This window comes from Poromitra crassiceps (genome assembly GCF_964638095.1).
Source record: "Poromitra crassiceps genome assembly, chromosome: 23".
Lineage (NCBI taxonomy): Eukaryota > Metazoa > Chordata > Actinopteri > Beryciformes > Melamphaidae > Poromitra > Poromitra crassiceps.
In genome coordinates this window covers 13,413,498-13,441,300 of record NC_139639.1, presented here as the reverse complement: position 1 = coordinate 13,441,300, position 27,803 = coordinate 13,413,498, and the positions used below count along the sequence as shown (strand labels likewise).

General features: G+C 42.9%; 1 protein-coding gene across 1 annotated transcript in view; it reads right to left on the bottom strand.

The window, feature by feature from the left end:
* Window positions 1–27,803, bottom strand: part of LOC310796736 (ATP-binding cassette sub-family A member 2-like) — a gene marked incomplete at its 5' end in the record, with an annotated part of 105,113 nt that overhangs the window by 13,003 nt on the left and 64,307 nt on the right. The window contains 16 exon segments of the mRNA XM_083658972.1: window positions 481–608; window positions 1,709–1,837; window positions 4,436–4,583; window positions 6,502–6,617; window positions 8,142–8,316; window positions 11,505–11,556; window positions 12,122–12,233; window positions 12,317–12,422; window positions 15,071–15,284; window positions 19,297–19,615; window positions 20,889–20,998; window positions 21,774–21,995; window positions 24,306–24,536; window positions 24,539–24,589; window positions 24,840–24,960; window positions 25,824–26,023. Of these exon segments, the coding sequence (XP_083515098.1) occupies window positions 481–608; window positions 1,709–1,837; window positions 4,436–4,583; window positions 6,502–6,617; window positions 8,142–8,316; window positions 11,505–11,556; window positions 12,122–12,233; window positions 12,317–12,422; window positions 15,071–15,284; window positions 19,297–19,615; window positions 20,889–20,998; window positions 21,774–21,995; window positions 24,306–24,536; window positions 24,539–24,589; window positions 24,840–24,960; window positions 25,824–26,023 (2,434 nt within the window).

The following is a 27,803-nucleotide window of genomic DNA, read 5'->3' as shown; positions in this document are numbered from 1 at the left end:
TGGTAGGAAATAAGTTAAGTTAAGTTAGTTGAGTTATTATTGTTTTTATTAATTATTTTTAATAGTACTGCACTGTTTATATTTACTAACTTTTATACAGTTTTATTTTTTCTAACATGTATTCTTGTTTATTGTAATGATTATGCTCTTGACCTGCCTGGGGAATACAGAAATTAGCCTCTTGGCTAACACATTTACATTTAAGTGTGAACTAAAATGTTGATTGACTTGTACTGTCCCCCGCCAAATTAAATAAATAAGTAAATAGATTTAATCAGATTCCATTGTACACGTGTACACACAAAGCAGTATGTTATATGTCATGTTATTTATAATAAACCAACATGCTAACACACTCACAGAGGTTTATTTATATACACCAACATGCTAACAGACTCACGGAGGTTTATTTATATACACCAACATGCTAACAGACTCACAGAGGTTTATTTATATACACCAACATGCTAACAGACTCACAGAGGTTTCCTGAGGAAGTTATACTGGCACAGGATGGTGATGAGGAAGCCGACAAAGCCCTCGATTGTCATGGCAACGAGTCCTCGAGTCACGATGTCCCACTCAAATGGAGACTTCATCTTGTCAAACTGGCCTGAAAACACAGATTCAGTGTCTGTTTAACAAGACACCATCAACTGAAAAGCAGACAGGGAGGACCTGAACAGGGCCGGTTCCAGAACAAGATGACTAGGGATGCATCCTAGATAGGAAGGGGTGCACATGCACCGGCCGACCCGGGTGGCTGGCCGCCCGAAAAATTTGACATGTTATTTTACTAAAAATAATGCATTTTACCATAATTTCAAATAGAATGATACCAGCCAAGCAAGAATATTTCAAGTGTTTCAAGTGCTTTACTAAAATATTTGGACCATATAATGATAATACAATTATCTCAACCTTAAAATGTTACATATAGGTTCTAAAAAGCCATACATTCACATCAAAGAACAAAGAAAAACAACAATTATAATTCAAGTTTAAACAGTAAGTGTGCAGCTGCAGCATGGAGATTTCATTGTACCTTTGGTTAAGACCAAATAATCTCTTTAAATGCTGTAAAGTGTTTAAGCAAAGAATATTGCAACATAAGTATTTCAGAACATACAACACTCTACTAGGCTACATTATCTTTTATTATTATGACATAATTTCCCCCCCACCCCCCCCCACTCTTTTCAACTGAGCATGCAGACAATTAAAATAAGGGTGCAATGCGTGCTTTTGCACCCCTGTAAAACCGGGCCTGGACCTGAAAAAGGACTGCACTGAAAACCAGCCCTGGGTGACATCCCACAGACACGCACACATTCATTTCCAAAATGATGAAGTATTCTATAATTGTGTTTACACTAAATGCATTCGTACATTACATTGTCATAGATGTATTTTTGATGCTGCCTCAAGAAAAATTGTAAACATTGAAATGGCGATATTTAGGATTTGGCTTGAAACTAATGTCTCAAACCTTTTGAGGCTTACAATTAGTCACATAAGACCCTAAATTACATAGTTAGGTTTTCGGTTTATGTACCTACAGGCCCGTCTGAAGTTTGCCAATGAACACCTGAGGTGCCAATGAACAGGTAATATCATCTTATGACATCACTGATGATGTCATAGGCACTGATGATGTCATTCTACTGTCAGTCATAGTGATGTCATAAGAGCAAAATCATCTTGTTACCTTACCTATTTTGGCGTAGTATTCGTTGATGTACTCATTGTAGGCCATCTCCATCAGGCCATGGCCGAGGTTGTAGTTGGGGAAGATGAGGAAGCAGGACTTCAGGTAGCTGTTGACTCTTTTCAGATCCTGGAGGAGAAACCGAGGGAGTGAAGGAATACGTACAGAAGCACCCACAGGCTAACTCTGATAGTGCTGCAACACAAAACCACCTCGTTCTATTCCACAATGCTCTATTTTGGAGGGAGGGGGAGGATCTGTGAAATTGTTCCCATTTAGTCCTAATGTGTGTTCTTTCTTGACCCTAGAACACTAACGTCGGGTGATTTTCACCCGGACAATTGAATTCGCGTGATTTTCATTGTCTTGCTGCTGTCTGAGGTGGGCGGGTCCTTAAGGCCTAAACATGGTCGTCCGTCAGAGCCTCGCCCCGCCCTCCCCGTGTGACGGCGGGTGGAGCCCCGTCCTACGGGGAGGGGCCGCCGTCGGCTGACGGGGGCTGCTCGAAAATGTGACTTCACGGCGACGATACGTGCGTGACGACAGCTGCAGGAGAGTTGTGATTGGCCGTTGCCCTGGCTCTTCGTCGTAAAGTCGCCTTTCAAAGCATGATGTTAGATTATAACAACTAGTTGTGTGGCTTAGCCTTCCCAAATGTTGAGGGTCGTTTTTTAGAATGTAATACATAGAATTGGGAACGTTACATTCAATTTCATTCAGACTGCCTGGCACACAATCTCCGCCATTTTCACACGGAGCTTCCGCGAGGTGGGGGGGAGGGGGGGCGTAGTGGCGTCCGAGCATGTGGGGCTCGCTGGCGCCGCCAGACGGCGAGACGGCTCCAATTCGAGGCAGACGGACGACCATGTTTAGGCCTTTAGGTACCTTCAGGATGCTCACTGACGTCATTGAATCTAAGTTTGTTTCCCTGCTCCCATTCATGGTTTTTTCTACCGGCTACGTGTTCGGGTGATTTTCACCCGACGTTAGTGATAGAGGGTAAAATATCTTCGGGTTAGGGTTAATGGTATTGTGGTGACTTTTTTTTTTTTTTTCACCACACAAGTCCCATGAATGGGTGGACCGAAGGAGAAGTTGGGAGCTCCTGTTTTGTTTTGTTTTTTAAATTTTTATAACGATTACCTCATTTTTCCCGAATTTGACATATTTTTTATAGTGTCCCCCATAATATACTTTTTTGTGTTTTTTGTGATATTTCACATTTAAAAACAAAAGAAGAGTACCTCAATTTGCCATGTATTGTTGTACTTTAAGATATTTTGATGAGAAGTATGTTTTATGGGGTATATTGCATCGGGTGAAATACACCCAACGTTAGTGATGGTGTGACTTTAAATCACGTTAGTGTTCTAGGGTTAAAGGTCTTAGCTGATGAAGACTGTGTAGTGATGCACAGCAGGTAGCCTTCATCAGCGTTGATGCTGTGTTGCACAAGACCTTATTAAACGCACGAAGGACATTGTGGAGTGCTGCTGGCCTTTTCTCCTTTTTTAAGTTTCTACCTTGGCCCTGCACCTTGATTTACTTTATTTTGGAGTGTGCACGCTGCTGCTGTTTTTTAATTTGCAATTGTGCCATATGTCATTTAGCATACAATTCGAATGCAATCCAATGCAACTACATGTTACTACTAACACAAGCTTCTTATAGACACGTTAACTAGAGTGTAAATTACCATACTTGTTTACAACAAGACGGTTACACCTTGGTCGCACCAGGCCCGTCTGCGCAGCGTTCCGTCTGCGCCGCGGTTTTGCTCCGTCTTCTGCACGTCGGCATGTCCCACCGCACGCGCTTCAGAAGCGGAGCGCTTCCGAGCGCTGCCTGCCAGCTGGATACAAGATCGCACGGGATTTACGAGATCGCGCGATACTGTGTGTACAATGGGGTGGATGTAAAGAGCACAACACACAAACAACACAGTCTGTCGTTGACTTGCTTTTGATTTGGTCATTTTCCCTTGATTGTTGTGCTTCTACCATGGGTAAGTAAGTAGGCTGAAATTATTTCTTAATTTGTCATACAGTGCCTGTTAGCAGCAGGAGAACTCTTGCATTTCTTCGTCTACTTGAACGACTACAGGGGGAGGGGGGGAGAAGGAGTCGGTATTGGGTCTGCACACGGTGTTTTATTATGAAAATCTACCGGATTCTCGTGCAGTTGCTGTGTCTGACTTCCGGGCTGAACGATCTGCTCTGTGCAGCTTGACGCAGCTTCCAGGCGTCATCCGTGAAAAATAGAACTGCCGCGTATCTTTAGCGGAGCGGGGCGTCGAGCCGCTTCTGATGCGCGTTGTTGCGTGCCTGGTGGGATCACACACGTTGACTAAAATGCCCGCGAGCAGCTCCGACGAGCGCGTCGGAGCCGGAACGCGTACCTGACGTTCCTGGTGGGACTTCCCCGTTAGCTGACCTGATACTACGGTTAGCTAGCTAACACGCTGATTATCTAAACACAAAATCAATTAGACATATCAATGGTAGAATGATCAGTTCCTAGTCAAAAACCACACAGATATTATGTATGAATATCTATTTAGTTCTATTGAAACGGGCCAAGTTGTACATTTAGAAACACAATCAGCTGTTCACAGTCGCTGTTGAACATAAGCAACCTCTGAAGAGTACGCCAGCGCTTTGGAGATGGTTGGGAAGCAGATTTGTCTCAGGCAAAATAAAAAGCTGCAGTAACGAGGGTCAAACTGACCTTGTCATGCTCAAAGAGCTCGAGAAGGAAGGTCGCCACCGTGGCAGTGATGCCTATGAAGAGGTTGATGACAATGAGGAAGACATAGGCAGTGCTGGGAACCTCGAACCAGAAGGAGGCAGGGTACATGATGGGAGTGATGGACCACCTGGAACAATCAGAGAGTCAAACTTGACTGGTATAGCACATTTCATATACTGTGCAGGGAAACTCATTGCACTTTACATCAAAACAGCAAACCACACACAAACACATCCGCCATGCAACTCTGTCATATGATGAAAATATACCCATGTCAAATCAAGAAAATATAGGACTTAATATTGTCAAGGACCTCATGATATGATTTGATATGATTGCATACACACAGTACTTGAATTATGTATATACAGTATATATTTTACTGACATTTCCAGTGATAATGATTTCGTATTTTTAATTCATGATTATGTGCATTATTGATATGGATCACAAAAAATGCTGATGCTGAGCAGTTGGTATTGCTTATCAGTTTACAGCAGGTGAAGATACCATGATAGGCCATTTCAATTTACATTCAAATATTAATTCGACCTATGTGAAATCGGGATTGGAGACAGGCGATTATGAATTATGCATTAGTGATCATAACTGTAATCAAGGGGACAGCCAGCGCCTCAGCCTTTTTTTCTAGGTCACGCGAGCGGGGAGAGATATTTTTCATCTTATTCATCGTTAATTACCATATAAATGAGGACAAGGGGGAGCGTGGCCTGCGGTGGCGTCAAATTCACACAAATCGGATGACTTTTGAGCATTTTCCTCTTGAGAAACTTCAAGGGGGAAGTAAAAAACAACGCTTTCTACTCTCTCTTTAGCTTAACCATATGAAACATTTTACTGTGGCATGAAAACCTCTAAACTCGCTTCACTTTTGGTTTTCACCTTCTGCGCAAATTCAAACTCCAACAGTCAAAAAACATGGCGGCGAGAAATACTATCGGTATCATAATTTCTTTCCACTGTATTAGAAGTAACGTACTGTTGCTCAGCCAAAGAGGAAGGAGGAATATTCTGTTGATTGTTTTATTCATGGGAACTGGAAGACTCAATCACATTAGCCATGTTCAGAATGGTTCACTCATTCACTCACTCACTATTCCACATGTAGTGTTTAGTGAACTATGGGGAACGATCAAAAATGAATAAATCATACTCTTCCGCGTAATAAAATAGTCCCTCCTGGCTTCCTGCACAACCGACCCAGTTGCTGGACGTAATGTCAGCTAGACAGGCTTGTTGACAAACAGCTAACCTTAGCTAGCTAACTTTGGCTAATGCTTGTGCTAATGTTAGGTACGAGGCTAGGTGGCTTTTTTCTGGAGATAACGTGTCCGTTAAGCACTGCTCAATCCACTCGTCCATAGATAAGCCACCCCGGAGGTCGAAGCTAACCTTAAATGTTTCTATTTCGATAGGCAGCTAGCGAATGTTGTTATCGCCATTAGCTAGCTTGCGGCTAGCTAGTTCAGCTGTTGCATACTGATGACGTCACTAGCAGGAGATGACAGTAAACACTAGCGCAAGGCACTCTGGGTATTATGGTGACACAGGTTGGCTTAGGAGCTCCCGTTTGCGAGGATAGCAGGCTAGCTAGCTACCATTTGTTTTCTCAGAGGCGGAGTGTTTTTCGGGGATGCGGCTCTAGCTGTGGTATACGATAAATATACCACAGCTGTGAACCAATCAGATTGTTTGATTTGAGAGAGCCGCTTTATAATTGCTGTTCACTAGAAATTGCAATGCATTGTGGGCATTTTATAGTGGACTATATAGTGAATGAAATTAACAGTTGAGAATTCGGACACTTGTAAAAAATGGCAAACAGGGCCACTATTTCTGTAATAGGGAATGGTATCAAACAGGGCTTTTGGATCAAAGGTCTGACTGTGTAAACTGCTTAACTTGATTAAGGCTTAATGAGATGGGCAATAACCAGGTTACTCTGTCCATGACAACATAGCCATTGCGAGTTAGCATCCACTAAATGGCTCAAATGTAAAATGTACAAACATAAGATGACTCACCCGTAGAGGAGGAAGAGGGAGAGGACTGCGGGGAAGTTTGTGGGGGAGGTGTAGGCCGGCAGGTCGAACACGAATAGAATGAGGACACAACACGTGGCGGGTACCAGGTAGTTCAGCTGGGGAGAGACCAGACGAGAGCGAGCACTCAGACTTGGAGAAACACTCAATTTTACTCATTATATCTCTTTCCCATTCAAAAATCGGGATAAGTCAATTGCCTCGCCTGTGCGTTTCTATGTCATGTAGTGTTTAGTCTAGAGCTGCCGAAAATAATCGATTCAGAGATGCATCGCGATGCTTAATAGGACGATTCTGAATCGATTAACAAATATCAAAAATCGATTATTTAATTTTTTTTTTCTTTTTCTTTTTTTTTAATAATCAAATAAAATAGAATGTAAGTACATGCAGTTGTTTATTTTAATTATGGATCATAATACAATGCAATTCCAAATGCACTTTTATTGGAAAAGTAGCCACACTGAGAAAAAAGAAAGTGAGAAAAAATAAATCATGTATTGCGGAAAAAGTGATGCATCGATTTAAGATGCATCGCGATGCATCGGAGATGCATCGAATAATCGAATCGAATCGAATCGTAGACTTGTATAATCGAATCGTATCGAATCGTGAGATCAGTGAAGATGCACAGCTCTAGTTTAGTCCACGCTCATCTTCTGGAGTAAGGTGAAGGAATAGTTTCGTAGGCCTAATGTGGCCTGTGAGCATATTGTGTTCACTGTGATGACTGTTTCTATTTTGTGTAAATGTTTGTATTTTCGGATGTAATTTGATTGTGACTATGATGGAAGACTTTAGGACAGGATTTTGAAATACCATGTGTATTGGTGTTTAATGTATACTATGATTGTCATGGGTTTTTTTGCTACAGTTTTTAGATGGCTATGTTTTGTGTTACTGTTTGTCCTGTTTTTAAAACATCAGGGACCATGTTGGAAATAAGTGTTTACCGGTACTTTACACTTTTACATGCTATCCCTTTTATCTTTTATTGTCTCTATATCCATGAATAAAGTCAACCAATCAATCAATCAATGCCAAGAAGCCAAAGCCCTTCATTTTCTCCCTGAAATTTCCTTAATTACATAAACATAAATTATCGACTAAAAAATATCAGCTTTAATACTGTAAAGTAAGGTTAGCATTATGGGTTTGTAAGGTTTTACAAGGTTATTAATGAGTTATCGATGTTGTTGTCTCCTTAAATTAAATTATAAAGTAGGTTTTACATTAAATGATAAAGTAATGATGAGTCAAAAATGAAGTTGTGTTAAGTCGTGTTTAAGGTGGTTTTGATGTCTCCTGGTAAAAAGATGTGTTAACATCTGGTAACATGTCTCCTCCATTAATAACTCCGGGAAGTATTTTTAAGGGGATTTTGCATAAATTAAGAGGTGGATTAATGTAAATGTAAGGTTATTTTAAGCGATTAGTAGTTGTGTGGGATATCATCTCAGCTACCTCGATGTGAATCAAAAATGAATCAGTGGATGGCTTTGGGAAATTGGTTTAGGATAATTCAAATACAATGTGATATTTAGAGGGGATGACAAGAAACCTGCCATCTTCTCACAAACACACACACACACACACACGTCCACATGAACGTCCTCCCTCACCATGTCCCACATGTAGTTAGCCAGCCAGTAGATCACGGGGTCACAGCCGCTGACAAACTGCAGGTGTTTGGCCTTGGTGGATTTCTCTGCAACCAGGAACACCACAAAGCTGGCTGGCACAAAGGACATGGCCACAATGATGAAGATAGCAATGACCACATCTGTCCCCTGGAGCCTGGATGTAGAGGAGCAGAGGAGATTGTGCTAATTAAAGAAGAGACTTGATTCTCACACTTCTTAAATGATTTAAACCCTGATGTAGTTTGATAGTGTTCAGCTATAGAGGAGTGATGTAGTTTGATAGTGTTCAGCTATAGAGGAGTGATGTAGTTTGATAGTGTTCACCTAGAGAGGAGTGATGTAGTTTGATAGTGTTCAGCTATAGAGGAGTGATGTAGTTTGATAGTGTTCACCTAGAGAGGAGTGATGTAGTTTGATAGTGTTCACCTAGAGAGGAGTGATGTAGTTTGATAGTGTTCAGCTACAGAGGAGTGATGTAGTTTGATAGTGTTCACCTAGAGAGGAGTGATGTAGTTTGATAGTGTTCAGCTAGAGAGGAGTGATGTAGTTTGATAGTGTTCAGCTAGAGAGGAGTGATGTAGTTTGATAGTGTTCACCTAGAGAGGAGTGATGTAGTTTGATAGTGTTCAGCTATAGAGGAGTGATGTAGTTTGATAGTGTTCACCTAGAGAGGAGTGATGTAGTTTGATAGTGTTCAGCTAGAGAGGAGTGATGTAGTTTGATAGTGTTCACCTAGAGAGGAGTGATGTAGTTTGATAGTGTTCAGCTATAGAGGAGTGATGTAGTTTGATAGTGTTCACCTAGAGAGGAGTGATGTAGTTTGATAGTGTTCAGCTAGAGAGGAGTGATGTAGTTTGATAGTGTTCAGCTAGAGAGGAGTGATGTAGTTTGATAGTGTTCACCTAGAGAGGAGTGATGTAGTTTGATAGTGTTCAGCTATAGAGGAGTGATGTAGTTTGATAGTGTTCACCTAGAGAGGAGTGATGTAGTTTGATAGTGTTCAGCTATAGAGGAGTGATGTAGTTTGATAGTGTTCAGCTATAGAGGAGTGATGTAGTTTGATAGTGTTCAGCTATAGAGGAGTGATGTAGTTTGATAGTGTTTAGGCATAAAGGAGTGATGTAGTTTGATAGTGTTCAGCTATAGAGGAGTGATGTAGTTTGATAGTGTTCAGCTATAGAGGAGTGATGTAGTTTGATAGTGTTCACCTAGAGAGGAGTGATGTAGTTTGATAGTGTTCAGCTATAGAGGAGTGATGTAGTTTGATAGTGTTCAGCTATAGAGGAGTGATGTAGTTTGATAGTGTTCAGCTATAGAGGAGTGATGTAGTTTGATAGTGTTCAGCTATAGAGGAGTGATGTAGTTTGATAGTGTTTAGGCATAAAGGAGTGATGTAGTTTGATAGTGTTCAGCTATAGAGGAGTGATGTAGTTTGATAGTGTTCAGCTATAGAGGAGTGATGTAGTTTGATAGTGTTTAGGTATAAAGGAGTGATGTAGTTTGATAGTGTTCAGCTATAGAGGAGTGATGTACCGTAAATTCCGGACTATAAGCCGCGGCTTTTTTCCCGTTTTTTGGCCCCTGCGGCTTATATAACGGTGCGTCTTATCTATGGATTTTTTCAGAAAAAAAAAAAAATACAAATAAAATCTCTCTTTTTTAGCACTCTTTCTAACTATAAATCCACTTCTGTTTTAATTTCCTCTCTTGCCCTCTTTTCACCACTGTGTGCACTGTAAAAATAAACAACGGTGGTGTTGTGTTATGTTGTTTTGTTGAAATGTTACGGTAATACGGTAAATGGGAGCTTCCTCAAACAGCCATTCTCTTTCCCGACAATCCCCTCTGTGCCTGACCACTTACATATGGTAATTACGGTAAGCAAACGGCCACTCGGCCATCAACTCCCTCCCCCGACTACCAGGAGAAAATCACAAACTTCGGCGAATTCACACAAAGGAAGATCAAGGAATATTCCATCGAACCGGAGCAGATCATAAATATGGATGAAGTGCCTTTGACGTTCGACCTGCCACTCACTCGGACTGTTAACAAGAAGCGCCCTGGAGGATTCTTTCACCAAAAAAAAGCTTTGCTCGTTCTCGACAGCATGAGAACGAGCAGTAGAAGCAACACTCTCACTTACCATGGGGAAGGTACGACGCAGCTTTCAAGTTGAAAGCAGTCAATCTCGCATTAAAAGAGGGAAACAGCAGCCGCGCGTAACCTGGGCATCGATGAGTCAATGGTGAGGCGTTGGACGGTGCAGCAGGAGGAACTGTCTCAGCACGGAATATTATAGGAGTGTGAAAACATCCACAATCACCAACGGGTTCCAAAACGCTGGACTGCTGCGGGATGAAGAGGATGACGACGCCACAGCTGGCGCTGAGGGCCGTCAGAGGCTTCAGAGGCTGTTCGATGCCGACAGTGACGAAGAGGAGTTCGTTGGTTTTGAGTGACAATGAAGGAGAGAGGTGAGTGGTTGACGAAGCCACCCTGAACCTGTTCGTTTCCGACACTGAAGATGAGGACTTTGGTGGTTTCAGTACGCAGGAAGAAGAGGAAGACGAGGATTAGTGACTTGACTTCTCTGGTTACAGGTTTGCTGCACATATAGCCTATTGTTGTGTGATTTTGTCTGGGGATTAGTGACCTGACTTTTGTTTTGTTTTGTTGAAATGTTAATAAATGGGAGCTTCCCCAAACAGCGATCTCTTTCCCGACATTCCTCTCTGTGCACGAACCCTTTCATATGGTAATTAAACATCAAAACACCCGCGGCTTATAGACCGGTGCGGCTTATAGAAGAAAAAAATAGTCAATTTTGGTCCCGCGGCTTATAGACCGGTGCGTCTTATAGTCCGGAATTTACGGTAGTTTGATAGTGTTCAGCTAGAGAGGAGTGATGTAGTTTGATAGTGTTCAGCTAGAGAGGAGTGATGTAGTTTGATAGTGTTCAGCTATAGAGGAGTAGTGTAGTTTGATAGTGTTTAGGCATAAAGGAGTGATGTAGTTTGATAGTGTTCAGCTAGAGAGGAGTGATGTAGTTTGATAGTGTTCAGCTATAGAGGAGTGATGTAGTTTGATAGTGTACAACCATAGAGGAGTAGTGTAGTTTGATAGTGTTCAGCTATAGAGGAGTGATGTAGTTTGATAGTGTACAACCATAGAGGAGTGAAGTAGTTTGATAATGTAAAACCATAGAGGAGTGAAGTGTTTCCACCCTGAGTACCTGAGCTGAATTTTGCCTTGATGACCATGACGCCGTAGCAATAGTGCCGAGGTAAAAACCACCAAAGAAGAAAAAGAGAATAAAGTAAATGGTGCTGAGCAACTTACAGGTAGTCCAAAGAAAGGCTGGCGCTGGTCCGATTCATTGGGTGGTTTGTCCCTGCAAAACACAAATGTGCACACGCATGCACGCGCGCACACACACACACACACACACACACACACACACACACACAGACACACACACCTTTGTTTATGTCCATGTAATCAACAAACCAAAAACGCTCCCAAAAAACCAAGCGACGATTGTTTCCAACTTGTTATTCCAATGGGAAAGTTATTCCCAGTACTCAGCAGCCAGGCTGTATCTTATATTAGTAGCAGGCCTCTCTTGAGAATGAGACCCTGTGTCTCAATGAGATCGACCTGTTTTGGCTGAGACCCTCCCCGACTCCGCCCTCATCCAGCAGCTTTCCCCTACTGACCTGGTCAACAGGCTAACACCCTACCATCCTTCAAAAAAGACTTGCAATCTTTTTCTTCTTTTTATCTCTCCCATCTATTTTATTCCTATTATTCATTTTCATGAAAGTTGTTTCTTATCCTGTGAATGTAAAGCGTCTTTAAGCACTGTGAAAATCAATATTTAAATAGAATCCATTATTATGATTATGATTATGATTGTTATTAATATCAAATAAAGGTTAAATTAAATACAAAATTACCGTATGCAGCAGGGTTGCCCTTGGATGCGGGCAGGTTGGCACGAAGGATAGCATTGTTGAGGACATTGAGATAGGTCGGCATGCTGTGGTAGCCTTTATTGTTATACAACACCTGGACACAAGGGGGAGTTCTGTCAGCAGTCGCTCTTCTTTGTGTAGTAATCCTCCTAGTCCATTGCAGACTGATTGTCTTACCTGAGCTGATCTGCGAACTGCTATCTTGCGAACCATGGGAGTTGTCTTCCTCCCAAAGGATGCTGGGATTGATTTCTGGATGTTCCCCACTGTTATACCGCCATACCTATTGACAAGAATGACAATCATCTCTACCTCTAAAATGAGAAAATAATGAATGAATGAAATAAGAACTAAGTCGATGCCAATGTGGGAAGAACATGAACGTGAAACTCTCCAAGTTGTCATAGTATGGTTTTCATGAATGCGCATACAGATGGTTATTAAAGTCGAGCTGAACCCAAAAATGACTTTTATTTTCTTTTAGTTGAAATACCTGGGTATGCAGTGCACCTATTTAATAATGTATGCAAAGAAAATCACAACAATCTAATTTCTTTAGTTTTTCACACTTTTTCACATCAAAAGTTCATTTTTCAAGATTTCATTGATAACAGTAATGTACAGTTTGCTGACGTCACCTAGTACTATCAAATTTCTACCCCATTTCAACCAATCATATCACGACATGCAGCTGTCAATCAAATCTTCATTTCAGGATAATTTTCTCTTCCAAATGAAGTAGAAAATGGCGCCTAGTGCCTGTCATCTGGCAGAATTCCTATCCCATAAACTAACTACTAACTTGGCCAAGAAACATGAACAAAAAACAAAAACTATAATCTCTAAGAATGCAAAGAAATGTAACTGGCTCGTTAAAACGCGCATTCCAGGGATATCGTATTTACAGCAGCGATAATGGCGCGCGCATCGGAGAGCTTGGTTGTCAGGGGTCGCACTTCGGAGATTCCAGGCCGACGGGCTGCACTCTCCGCTCGGCAACACGAAGGCAGCTGGCTGCCTGCGGCTCGCTGAGCTCCACTCAGCCACCAACCTCGCGTCACCAGGGTCTTCCCGAGGGGAGCGCCACAACACACTAAATCCCACTCGATTTGGAGGCGGAACACGCCAGGATTGGCCAAAGCCCAATCAAGTCCCCAGAATTGTCAAATAAAATAATCGACATGATACTATGACCCGCCTCTCAATCTGTCATCTTAGACAAACTATGTTTTCAGTCTGAAACGGACTCATATGCACGTGACGAACGGGTTCAGTTCGACTTTAAACTATATTGAAAACAGAGAGCAATATGTCTGTGTCTGAGTCTTCAGGAAGATCTACAATAATGTGTGGGGTTCCCCAAGGAAGGATCAATACTTGGGGCTTTGCTTTTTTTTATTTACATTAATGACCTTGCTGCTGCATCTGCTAAATGTATACTGCCTTTACTTTTTGCTGATGATACCATTTTAATTCTAACTTTGATTCTCTAATTTCAGAAGCAAACAAGGGAATGGGAAAAAATGCCAAATGGTTTGGTATCATCGGAAAAATATCTAGTTTGGTAAATCATTCATGTTGATTAACCCTTTATTACAGTTTAATTACCCATATCTATTGTATGGAAATATCATATGGGCAAGTACATACAGTATAATTATCTCCAGTCTTCACAGAATTCACATCATACAAAAAAAATGTTAGGTTGGCTACATCTTCGAACAGATTTGAACCATCAGCTGCACTTAAAAAAAAAATCTAAATCAACACATTCCAGGTATGCACTTTTGTCTATAAATATATATATATACCGTAAATTCCGCACTATAAGCCGCACCGGAGTATAAGCCGCACCTGCAAAATTGCCTGTTTGTTACATATATAAGCCGCACCGGACTATAAGCCGCGGGTGTTTTAATGTTTTTTTTTTTATTTTTTTTTATTGTGTTTTAATGTTTAATTACCATATGTAAGGGTTCATGCACAGAGGGGATTGTCGGGAAAGAGATGGCTGTTTGAGGAAGCTCCCATTTATTAACATTTCAACAAAACAACATAACACAACACCACCTGTGTTTTTTTTTACAGTGCACACAGTGTCCGCGGTGTGGTGAAAAGAGGGCAAGAGAGGAAATTAAAACAGAAGTGGATTTATAGTTAGAAAGAGTGCTAAAAAAGAGAGATTTTTTTTTTTTTTTTTTTTTTTTTGAAAAAATCCATAGATAAGCCGCACCGGACTATAAGCCGCAGGGGCCAAAAAAGCCCAAAAAACGGGGAAAAAGCCGCGGCTTATAGTCCGGAATTTACGGTACTCACCTGTCTCTCCCTGCACCATGTACAGTAGGTTATACTTTCTAACATAATAATTCATATTCACATAATTCTAACATACATAATACAAGACATTCAGATCACCCCCCATATTGTCTCACTACCAATAACCAATTTTCAATACGCTACAGAGCCGCCATATTACGGAACACATACTGTATATCAATATTGCCAATCATCTCTCAACTCATTTAAATCCAAACTTACGACCTCTCTGATGAGTCACGCATGGCCCCCCTCATACATGACACATACACCTCACATTATCCTGTCACTTATTTTGATTGCTTTTTGTGTTTTTCCTTTTCTGTTCTTTTTTTACTGTTGATTTTCTTTTCTTTGTCTTATTTGTTTTCTTGTTTCCTTCTTGTTTCTGTTGTATTGTATGCTTTGCACACCTGGATTGTATTGTATTGTTATTATTTTGGTTTTCTGAGGGTAGAGACCCTGCACATTATTTTCCTGTTTGCATTTTTTTTTTCCGTTTCACTTTTTATTGTGTGGAAATAAATAAAACTAAAAACAAAATTACAAAAGTGTCTCTGCACCAATGTCACGGGAGACAAGTGGTGCGTAGTGATTAAAGTGACACGGTCCTACCTGTGCAGGCGCACTCTGTCCGACGTGAAGAGAAGATACTCGGAGACATTACGGCCCGTGATGTCCACCAGGATGTCCCCCGTCACCACCTTCATGAGGGGGGGCCGGCCGCCCACCCCGCTGGGGCAGGAGAAGCCCGTCCCCTGCATGGAGCAGGTACAGCGCACTGGCTCGTGGATGGACAGGGGGAGTGTCGGAGGAGACGTCACCGGCTCTGACCAGAAACAGAGCAGGTACGAGGAGTTATAGTTGCCTCTGACTCAAAATGAACAACATTATTTGTAGATTTTTACAAAATATGAGGTTGTGTGATTGTATGGGGGTTTATGCATGCCTGGCACAAATAGTAGCTGCCAATAATTCTAAGTAAAGTAAAGGTAAAGTCCCACAATGTGTGAAATTTGTTCTCCGCATTTGACCCATCCCCTGGCGTGCACCGCGCTCGGGAATCATATGGTGATCTAACCCTCCAATTCCAACCCTTAGATGCTGAGTGCCAAGCAGGGAGGCAAATGGGTCCCATTTTTATAGTCTTTGGTATGACTCGGCCAGGGATCAAACTCACGACCTCCCAGTCACAGGGCGGACACTCAGACCACAAGGCCACTGAGCTGGTCAATTCTAACAATCCATGCATTGTCTGGGAAGTTTACTAATCAAAGAAAACGACTAAATAGAGCTTCAAATACTTTCCTGTAATTGTGTACTCATTTCACTCAATATCATATGTGTCTTATGTGGCAGCAAGGAGTTGGCACTAGTTTTACAACTCGAATCAAGCTCAAAGTCTTGACATCTTCCTCTATATTGAGCTGGTCGACCATTCAAATCTGAACAGAGACCGGCAACCGCTTTTGAGATGAGGAACAACTACAAATACCGTTGGACAGTGGTGGCGCAACGGTTAAGAGAAGCGAGCTTGTGACGGGAAGGTCGTCGGTTCAAAACCCGGGACCGGCAGGATAAATTTGGGTGAGGAAAGTGAAAAGGCAGCGCTTGCCCCTCCCTCATTACCACCACTGAGCTGCCCTTGAGCAAGGCCCTTAACCCCAACCGCTCCAGTGGAGCTGATCAGTGGCCAGCAGATCAGACTGTGGTTGTACTGGTCAGCTTCCAGGTATGAATGTGTGTGTGAATGTGAACAGGGCGCTCCTGAAAAAGAGAGCAATGCTCTCAGTGAGACTCCCCCTGTATAAATAAAGGTTAAATTAAACAAAACAAAACAAGAAGTGTGGATAGAAAAAACATTCCGCCTCCATGTTCGATGTGGCTGTGTGTTGTAGTAGTGCGAGAATTCGGCAATTGGGCGGCACTAGACCCTGGGGTAGTGTGTGTTCCCCAAATCCAAGGAGTCGTCAAGTCCAAATCCAACTGATCGTTAAGTGTGTGTTCCCCAAATCCAACTGATCGTTAAGTGTGTTCCCCAAATCCAACTGATCGTTAAGTGTGTGTTCCCCAAATGCAACTGATCGTTAAGTGTGTTCCCCAAATCCAACTGATCGTTAAGTGTGTGTTCCCCAAATCCAACTGATCGTTAAGTGTGTGTTCCCCAAATCCAACTGATCGTTAAGTGTGTGTCCCCCAAATCCAACTGATCATCAAGTGTGTGTTCCCCAAATCCAACTGATCGTCAAGGTTCACTTTATTTGTCTCCCGTGGGAGCAATTAGTCTTGGAGTAAAATATTAAAATGCAGTACATTAAGTACATTAAAAAACACTGTATATGGCGACACGTGAAAAAACTTAGCAAGTTGAGATAGTCACAGTCATTTACACTCCTCACCTTTCGCATCATACAATAGTGCAGTGCAAAATACATGGTTATAGTGTAATAGATTACAAAGTGTGTCTCACATTACATTACCTGCAAGCAAACAAGCATGTTAAACTATACATGCAAGTAAGCAGGCAGATATTAGAGCATGTGAAGCTATCTCAGAGCCTCCTGTCTTTCTGTCTGACCTCTAGGGGGAGCCCATTGATCAGTTTAACTGATAGAGGGACAAATTAATGCTTGTATCTATTGTGGTTACATAAAGGCAAGCGCGTCATTTTGTGTAGGGTCGGTGGGGTCCGGACCCTACCAACATTTCAGGGTGTCCAATTGTCCCTACCAACTTTTAAGCAACCTTATTTGCATTATCTTTGGAGTGCAGTTATATAGGTCATTTAGATTGTCTTCCCATATTTTGCAAGGATAGAATTGACCCGACCATTATTGAGTGAAATTAGTTTGCAATATGTTCAAAGTTACATTTACCCCTGTTTTTCACAACGGAATGGGCCAGTCCACTTTTTTTCCCAAAACTCCTGTTTGATTGGCTCATTTGGCTGATGACCAAACAAACGCCCACCCACACACAGTTTTCCGGGTTATAGAAATCACGCGCAGCAGACAGACCCTCCTGTTAGCGACAAATCTGGAGACTTTTTCTGACATGGGATTAACATTACCAGCAAGCAGCAGTGACGCAGCAGTGCAGCAGTGCAAGCAGCAGCAACCAGGTAAGTCCCGCTAGCATCGATGCTAATTTAGCAAAGTACAGCGCGCAGCTGAAGCACATGGCTATAATATGGACGTTAACGTCCATATTAAGTAGCCATGTGCTTGCGCGATGACAACAGTGTATTGGCGATGTCAAATGGTGGCAATTGACATCTGACTGAAGATCGTGCAACTCTTAGGAGGAAGAAATGTAGGATGTATGATGTGTGGGATTCAGTGGCAATTTTTTCTTTCCAAACCGGCTGTTTGTGAAAGAACATGATTAGATGGCTAAACCTCCAGTTTGTGTTTGTTAGTTACAATTATGCTGACAGGAGAGCTGAGCAGGTGGTGACATGAAAGTTATTGAGAAAAGGAGAAGATACTGAATAATGACATCACAACAGTATAATCCTAATGTTGATTTAAAATGAGATATTCGTCTAAATATGGCTAAAAAAGGGATCATGTCTATGTTCCCCGGGTTCTATGTTCCCCGGGTTCTATATTCCCCGTTTTTCACTAACCCTAAACCTAACCTCCCCCAGACCCTAACCCAAAACCTAACCTCTCCCACCCCCCACGCCTAAACCTAACCTCCCCCAGACCCTAACCCAAAACCTAACCTCTCCCAGGGAACATAGCGGGGAACATAGGACCCTATTTGGGAAAAGCGGGGAACATAGGACCCGGGGAACATAGGGATGACCCCCTGATAGAGAATAAAATTCTATACATCCGCTAAATGTGATTATTTATAACAGCTTATCTACCAAATGAATTGAAGCCATGAGTCTAGGAAGATTTATCATAAAAGTATATTTAATACCATACATTCTCTGCAATATGTATATTGACAGAGGGCATGAATCTCAATGTACACATGTCTGATCGATGTACAGAGTCAAATATTCAGCAAATGGCCGACAGTCATTATGCTTTATACTGTAAAGGAAGAGGAGGAGGAAAAGGCCGAGAGGAGGGGGTGATGACTTGACTTGGAGCCTACAGGGCTGCCTGTCTGTATCAGTTTGTTATGGGACTTGATGCACTGTCCAAGGTTTCAGCAACTGGAGCAGTCCCTGCTATTCTATATGGGTGAAATGTCAGTGTGAGTCTATGTGTCAAATGGCATGGAACTTATAGCATAATTAGGCCTATAGCTTATTGATTAATGTGTCAGATGTCATGTTAACTTATATTTTTCTCCAACACCCCCTAAAAAAGGTAAAACAAAAACCTCAAATTTTTTTCGGCGGGGCGCCACCGAAACACCCTCCCCTCATGCCGTCCTCGACCCTACCAACTTTGACACCAAAACGACGCCCTTGCATAAAGGGACCCTGTATCTCCTACCAGAGTTCATCAGCACATACTCAGGGGTTCAACACATGATGGGAGGAGTCAGACAAAATCTTGTTAGCCTGTTGAGTGGTGGACTGCTCAAATATGTCTTGCAGGGTGAGGGGTGCGGGCAGTCCCATGATGATCTTCCCTGCAGTTTTGACCAGGCTAAAGATTTGAGCTTTGGACTTGACTGTGAGGTTTCCAAACCAGCTGGTGATGCCATAACGTAAAACGGACTCGGAAAAAATCGAGATAATATTGCTGCAGACACCAAAAACTCAAATCACAAACCCAAATCTAAGTGGTCATGCCCCGGTTCCCGTAAAGAAATGATTTGTCCCAGGCCTGGTTATGTATCATATTTTGGTGTCATTTGCTATTAGATGCACTTACGATGGATGGTGGTAGGAGGGGCAGCGGTGTAGTTCCACAGTCCGTCCTCGAAGCGGGGGTCCGGGTCGTCCGAGGGGGCGGGCGAGGGAGGAGGGGGTACGAAGTTGGAGAGTGGAACCCCCTGGGTGAAGGAGTCCAGACACATGGAGTCAAAGTAGCGGGCAGCCAGGGTCTTGGAGTTGTTGGCGCTGGGGTTGAGGGTCTGGGCCAGCTGGTCCAGGGTGCTGTTGAAGGGCGTTTTGAGCACGCAGGTGGCGCCGACGCCCGAGGGTAGACGCAGGGTGTTGATGATCTTCTGAGGGCTGGCGTCTGGGGACAGCTGGGGGGGGGTAGATACGCTCCACTTGATGAGGAGTTCTATTTCAAAATGTTATATATCATATTTTTTAAGAAGAAAAAAAAGGTTTATTTTTTCTGAAAATAGAGGATTTAGTCTGTCAAAGTGTCATCATACTGAACAAAAGCATTGCCTACTACACCTAGAAAAAAAACCATAGTATTTTGAGAATTAATTCTATAAGAGTAGGTGTTCTTCACATAAATTATTAAATATTTTTTTTATCATATCAAAATAACACACAAGATAACATACTAACATGTCTTATAAGCGAACAGCCTGGCCCTGGACGCGGGGCCGAGCAGGCCTGACAGAGAGGGACCAATAGTCAAGAAAGCCGGCAACGTAGTGGGCCTCCATCGCCTTCATTACGAAGCCGGGTCACTTTGCTTGCTCAGCTGAACGTCGCGGTGGTGTGTGAGATGTGTGCCCCGAGACGACGTTGCCAAATGAATAATAACACACTTGATTTGTGTAGCACTTTTCCACAACAGAGCTTACAAAGTGCTTGTATAATAGTAGTAGACACATGCAAACGCAACCGTAACCATATCTTTTTTCTGGGGGGTATGGTGGTGCAGTGGTAAGCGCTGTCGCCTCACAGCTCGAAAGTCCTGGGTTCGATTCCCACCTGGGACGCTGTGAACGCTGAAGGAATGCGTGCCCGTCCGCATGTCCTCGAGTGCCCACCGCCCGGGTGGGGTCGTCAAAAGGGCCTTTCTGTGTGGAGTTTGCATGTTCTCCCCATGCCTCCCGGGGGTTTCCTTCATATAGGAACCCCCTTCACCAAAAACATGCAATATCCTGGTTGCTAATGTGGTTCCTCCTCTGGTCGTTAAGGGCGCCTGTTCAGAGGGGAACTGGTTGGAATAGCGTGAACCTCCCACGTGCTCCCATGTCCTACCGGTGAAGCTTCCTCTGTCAGGTGAAAAGAAGCGGCTGGCTAACTGCCCATGTCTCGGAGGAAGCATGGAGCCAGTTTCGGCTCTCCCCAGATCGGCAGAGGGTGGAGTAGCAACCAGGATAAATAAATTAAATTAGCACTAATGGGGGATAAAAATGGGATAAAAAATCGGGGGCGGGGGGAAAAAACAAACAAAAAAACAATTATCTTTTTTCCCACGGGGTCACCCCCCAACCCCCCATGACTTACATATATCCTCATCTCCCTCGTGCTGCACTATGATCCCTCAGTTTGTACGAGTAATTATTGTGAAAATGGTCAAAAACAAAACAAATGCTCTTCCTGGAATGTGTCTGACCTGTACTGGGGTCTGTCTTCGTTGGCGTAGGGGATGAAGTTGCCTCTTGGTTGGGTGTAGTTGTGGTACTGAGACGGGGACAAGATCAGGGGCGGTAAGTCTCCTGCAAGACAGAAGAAATAGCTCGTTCATCTACAGTACCAGTGCTGCCTTTTTTGCATGTTATTTTCAAATGCAAAGTACCATTATGTATCAGTATCTGCCTAACAATGCAGAGAGCTTAGCATGGTTTTAGTGCGGTTCAACAAGTGGCAATAGAGAGAGTAGTAAAACAGACATTCAAAAATAGGAACATGTGGTGGATGATTACTATAAAGTAGCCTGGTAAACCAACCAGAACTCACATTTCATTTGGTTCTGCGGGACCGTCTGGCCTCAAGCCCTGGGAGGGCTTTAAGCAGAAACTGCAAAGTGGGAGAGCCAATCAGCGACTGCGCTCAGTGCCCTGTGATTGACAGCGCAAGTTGGCCAATCAAGAACGCCACTAGCACTGCACTAACAAATCAATAATGGCCGCCTCCTTGCCTGATCGCCTCGAGGAGTAATGTCAATGTTCGTCTAGTTTAAACAGCCATAAAGTGCAGTTATTGCAGAAATAGACTCAATAACAAGTACAGGAGTATCGCCGCAACTATATAAAATATGCTTTTGCCGTTCTCCCGAGTGGATTTGGGTTTGACTGGATCCAACGCTGATTGGCTGAAGGAGTTGTCTGTCAAGGCAAGTACACCCGCCCCAACCTCCACCCACTGCAAAACACTGGGTGTAGGCTTCAGGCCAGACGGGAACGAAGAACGAAATGAAATGTGAGTTCACGTGAGCGGCTTGTTTACCAGGCTATAAAGTGTGTAATAACTAGAAGTCATCTATGGTCTCACCGATGGAAGGGACAGACAGAGCCACGGTCATGGCCACGCAGACAAAGAAGGCAGGTAGCAGGATCTGAGAGAAGAGGCCCTTGGTATTCCTCTTGGCACAGTGGAAGCGCTTGACGATGAGGCCGTGAAACTGGCGAAGCTTTAACCACCAGCCGTCCAGCTTGAAGCTGCCCTGCCCCTCCAGGACCTCCGGCTGTGGGGAGGAGGGGTTCTCTGCGTCCCCTGGAGGTGAAGGAGATGTCAGATGTGGGGGGAACAGGAAAATAGCAGATTGGATGTATCTAATAAGTTGTTACAATGCATGTCTGCACAACATCTAGACGTCAAGTCTGTACAGTACATACAGTACTGTATGTATGGCGTTCTGCACATTTCGCTCATTGCTAATCTGTATATATAGCACATATATCTTCATTTTTACATTTATTTTAATGCTGTATGATATTTCATATATATATATTTTTTCATATTGCACATATTCTCCATTGATTTATTGCTATATGCTATATGATGTTTTTCACACCTTGCATACACGCTGTTAATTCATACATTACATTTCATTCATCTAGGGCAGGGGTGGGCAACTATTTTTCATTGGGGGCCACATGAGAAACCCAGATTGTCGCTGGGGGCCAAACAAATATTGTCATACGGTAACCCATGGATGGGCAACTTTGATGAGAGGGCCACAAAAAAGATTTCCTCGCTACCAGATTTTGCTGAGGGCCGAACGGCGCCGGCGCGAAAAATTTGGGGCATTTGAAGCCAGGTTTAGAGAAATAACTAATTTTAAATGAACAGTTGTGATGTTATTATTCAGTCTTAACCACCAATATTTGATCCTTTTCTCACTCACTCCTATGTCACCACCTGCTCTCCCTGCAGTGCTTGAAATTAACTTTTTTGACCACCAATATGGCTGCTAGATTTTAAAGTTACCAGCCAATTAGAATTTCCACTAGCCGAAATGTTTTTCTTGAAATAAACCAGAATATGAGTGGGTTAATTTAAGTAGAGCCCGACCGATATTATCGGCCCGCCGATATTATCGGCCGATATTGGCGATTATCGATATATCGGTATCGGTAAAAAAAAAAAAAGTATCGGCCGATTTTTTTTTATATATATATATATATATATATATATATATATATATATATATATAAGTTATAGACAGCATGGACAGCATGTTGTGTATATTTGATATTTTTTCTTAACTATTTGTTCTATTGTGTTTTTGTATTTCTAGTTATTTATAATTATTAAATTCCCAGTTAAGTTTACTGTTTCATTGCATTGAGATTATTAATAAGCTGTAAAATATCCTGCCTACATCACATATTTCAATTCATGTCAACTCAATCATATCTTTGTCAAGTGTTTGATATTTGAGGGTTGCTGATGTGGTGCCTCCTCTGGTCGTTAAGGGCGCCTGTTCGGAGGGAGGGGAACTCGTTGGAATATCGTGATCCTCCCACGTGCTATGTCCTACTGGTGAAGCTTCCCCTGTCAGGTGAAAAGAAGCGGCTGGCTAACTGCCCATGTGGAAGCATGGAGCCAGTTTTCGGCTCTCCCCAGATCGGCAGAGGGTGGAGCAGCAACCAGGATAAATAAATAAAAAATTAGCACTAATGGGGGATTAGCACTAATTGGGGATAAACATTTGATGATAAAAACAAAAATAAAATAAAATAAAAATATCGGACGATATTATCGGTATCGGTAATTTTTTATTCCCTAAAATCGGTATCGGTATCGGTTTCAAAAATCCCATATCGGTCGGGCTCTAAATTTAAGCATAAGTATCAGTAAGTGGCCCGGGATTCTCAAAGCCTGTGTTGAGGGTCACACGAACAAAAATGCACTCTTGAAGCTAAACAAATCCAAAACCAACGAGTTCATTATTTAAATTTCTACTTCAATGTAGAACGGTCATTTCTTACACATGAGATTACTTTTAGCCTTTTAGTCATAAAGAGTATTGAAAGATATTCCATATTCCAGACTGAAATGCTATAACAGAAGTGGAGTATTGGCCAGAATGACATGAACATTTTGGACATTTATTCAGCGGGTATTCAGGTGCACTGTAAAAATACAAATGTATCTTTTTTTTGCAATTCCATCGCGGGCCACATGTGTGATCTAGGGACTAGATGACTAGATTCTAGTCATACTTAATTATTCTGCTGTCTATTCTGGTGTTGTCAAAATTCCAGATGGTTTCTGTTTCCTCATTTGCTCCATTCTTATTTTATTTGGTCTGTACATTACTCTACTCCAAATTTCCCCACAGGGATAATTAACATTTGGTCTAATCTCATCGATCTTAAATTTCAGAATACTTTTACGATCGTGTCATTGCATCACGTCTTACTGTAACCGTATTATCTGAGACAATCTGAGCAGTCGGGGCAAAATCCAGAAATGGAAAAAGCCTTCCATTTCTCCACTGTGCCACCCTCAAATCTCTGGGTGGCAGCTGTCATAACGCTCACAGAGCGTCTGACGCAGCACATCTCCTTCTCTCACCCCTCAGGCTGGCCGAGTCGGATTCTTGGCCGTTGTCGAAGAGTGGACAGTACTCTCCGTAGAAGTCGGCGTAGAGCCCCCCCTCGTCTCCCCTCACCGAGCCGATGGACGAGGACGACTTCAGCGACGCCTGGCTGTGGCTCAGCCTGGAGCACATCATCAGGTTGCTCAGCACCACCTCCGGCCTCTCGCTCTGGGCCGAGGGTCCGGTGCCCCCCTGAGGCGCCCCCAGGCCCCCGCGCTCGGCTTCCCCACCGAGCTGCCCCCCGGGGAGTCCTTCATGTCTGCCAAAGGGAGCAGGAAGGAAGGAGAGGACATTAGCATTTTAACGCGGCGCAAAATAACAAACTGGCAAAAGTCTCAAGTCAGCACTTTAACTCGAGATGATGCACATCTTGCAGAAATCTGTTCTCGTTGAGAAAGTCATAACTAATTGATGAAGCCCGCCGAAAACTTTGTGGAGGTGTTGAGCTGTGAGAGACAGCGTGTGTGTGTGTGTGTGTGTGTGTGTGTGTGGGGAAGGGGGGGTCTCACCGGCATCGCTGTTCTCCAGCGACTGGTCCTCCTCAGAGACTTTGAGGAAGACCTCCTCCAGGGTGGTGTCCATCACCCCGAAGCTGGTCAGCGCCAGGCTGTCCAAGCTCTGCTCTAAAGCCTGCGGGGGCAGATACAACAGAAGTGACCACCACTATATATCAATCATTTCACAAAGGCCTCAAGCTACACTCTCCAAACCGCTTTTTCAGATATTGAACCAATGTATTTCTTGGCTGTATGGGTGAAATATGTTCACTGTGCATTCTCCGTTGCCTGTTGCTCCTCTGTCTTTCTTCAGGTTGTATGGGTCAGGGGGCTCGGCATCTTCACGTGATGTGTCCAAGAGGATGTCCATGAGGTCCTAGTTGAGCTACCATGTTTGAAACGTCTGTGGTAGTAACCTTTATAGACTATAGCTGATGAACTGCAAGTTACTGCTTCTGCTGTCATTAGTGGTATTGTAACATTGGTTTTTCCCCCCTTTCTCATTTCTCTACCATTCAAATTGCTTGGGGGAAGATTCATCACAAGTTCCCCAATTTCCTGATAAGGTCAATCATAATCCTTTGTGGAAGATGTTAGCATAGCATGTCAGCATAGCAGGCCTTGCTAAGTGTATGCTAGCAGTAACATTAGTTAAGTAGTGATTTGTTCCTGATTTTCTTTTTCTTTTTCATTGCAAATTTTTTGTTATAATATACCATATATAAATAGTCTAAATCCATACTTAAGGGCTATTAACCAGTTTGAACAGCAGGACTACATAAATATGTATGTTTATCCAACATACTGTATAGGCAAATCTTCTCATAATGTGCACCATCCCAGATTCTGGACAAATCAATCAGTCAGTTTTCCATGAAGATACAGGATATTGAGAGTGGCCCACAGACTCTCGCTATGTTGTTCTGCATGTCATGTTAAATGATATCTCTACTAGCGTCTTTGCCGATCATCTTAATATCGTTGTGTACTACGGACCTGGAAGAGCCTCTCGAAGCAGCCCTTCTTCACGGCCTCGGAGGGCAGCACATAGGACAGCTCGGTGTTGGAGTCGGACACCAGCAGGCAGGACGCTACGAACTGGCGGATGAACTGCGTGACCCGAGCCTCGGAGCAAGGCGACAGCGACGAGGATGGAGACAGAGACGAGGGAGGCTGCTGCGGCTGGCCGGCCTGCTCTGGAGGACGAGGAAAACAAAGCAAGGTGGATGAGCGGAGGAGGGAAGGAGAGGAGAGAGGCTGAGAGAGGAGAGAAGAACGAGACAGGGGAGCGGAGGAGGGAAGGAGAGGAGAGAGGCTGAGAGAGGAGAGAAGAACGAGGCAGGGGAGCTGGAGACTTCATGAAGGAAAGGAAGGTCATATTGGTCAAACTTACCTTATTAAATACACCTCCTAAGCCGGCAACACGTTGGCGGTTGAACACCGAACTTTTGAAGAATGCAGACTACTGTAAATTTGCCAGACTTGAAATAGATAAATTCCTATCAGAAAATGTCGGTTCTGTAGACGACCCGCGCATCCTCTGGTATGCTTTGAAGGGATGTATTAGAAACACCACAATATATTTTGCCTCTCATCTCAGCAGGATTAAACTTAATAAAATTCAAGAATTGGAATCAACATTAGTCGAGCAGGAGCGGCAGCAGCAAATATCATTTTGTGAAACCAGAAATCTAAATATTCAAGTAACACGTATAGAACTCGACTCCCTCCTCAGAAGGAGAGCTGAATTTCTTATTCACAAAACTAGAAGAAATTATTACTTTAATGGGCCCAGGCCGAGTGAGTCATCTCCTTGCTCAGAGACTGAGACATGACAACAGACACACTATTATTTCTACTATTGTCTCTAGCCATTCAAATAACCCTATCACCAATCCTATAAATAATGAATTTCGTAATTTTTACTCTAGTCTGTATTCTTCAGAAGTGACTCTAGATCACGATAAATGTGAAACCTTTCTCAATAATGTGAACTTACCATCCCTAACTCAGGAGACATCTGAACAGCTACAAGTTCCTATTTCTCTTGAGGAACTTAAGTTAGCTACGCAGGCCATGAAAAAGGGCAAATCACCTGGCTGGGATGGCATTCCGCCAGAATTCTATCTTGCCTTTTGGGATTGCCTGGGTCACCCCATGTTACAGATGATCACCACTTCTATAGAACAGGGCTCTTTTAATAGGGATGCCAACTCTGCCATTTTGACTGTGCATTTAAAACCTAAGAAAGACCCCTCCCTTTGCAGCAGCTACAGACCTCTTTCAATCTTGAATGCAGAAATCAAGATATATGCAAAGGTGTTAGCCATGAGACTTGAAAAACATATGACCAAACTTATACATCACGATCAAACCGGCTTCATTAAAACTAGACAAGCTGCAGATAATATACGTAGACTTTTACATGTGATACATTTCACACAAGACACTCCTTCCCCTTGTGCAGTCCTCTCACTGGACGCCAAGCAGGCATTTGATCATTTAGAATGGGAGTACTTATGGATGACTCTAGATAAATTTGGCTTGGGCACTAACTTCATTAGCATGATTAAAGTTCTCTATGCTAATCCTTCAGCTATGATTATCACAGGCAATATTTTCTCTTCTCCTTTCTCTATCTTCAAAGGGTCCCGTCAAGGCTGCGTACTTTCCTCATCATTATTTGCGCTTTCACTCGAACCTTTAGCTCTAGCAATAAAACAACACCCTATGATCTCACCCATCACATTCTGTAACACTACACATCACATTTCTTTATTTGCCGATGATATTTTATTATACATAGACCATGCCACTACCTGCATACCATATGTTCTAAATATCTTCAAAGAATTTAGTGCCCTCTCAGGTTTTGAAATTAACTGGTCTAAGTCCTCCCTACTCCCACTTAACTCATCTCTTTGCCCTTCCACTTTACCTCCTCACATCCCAGTAGTAAAATCCTTTAAATACCTT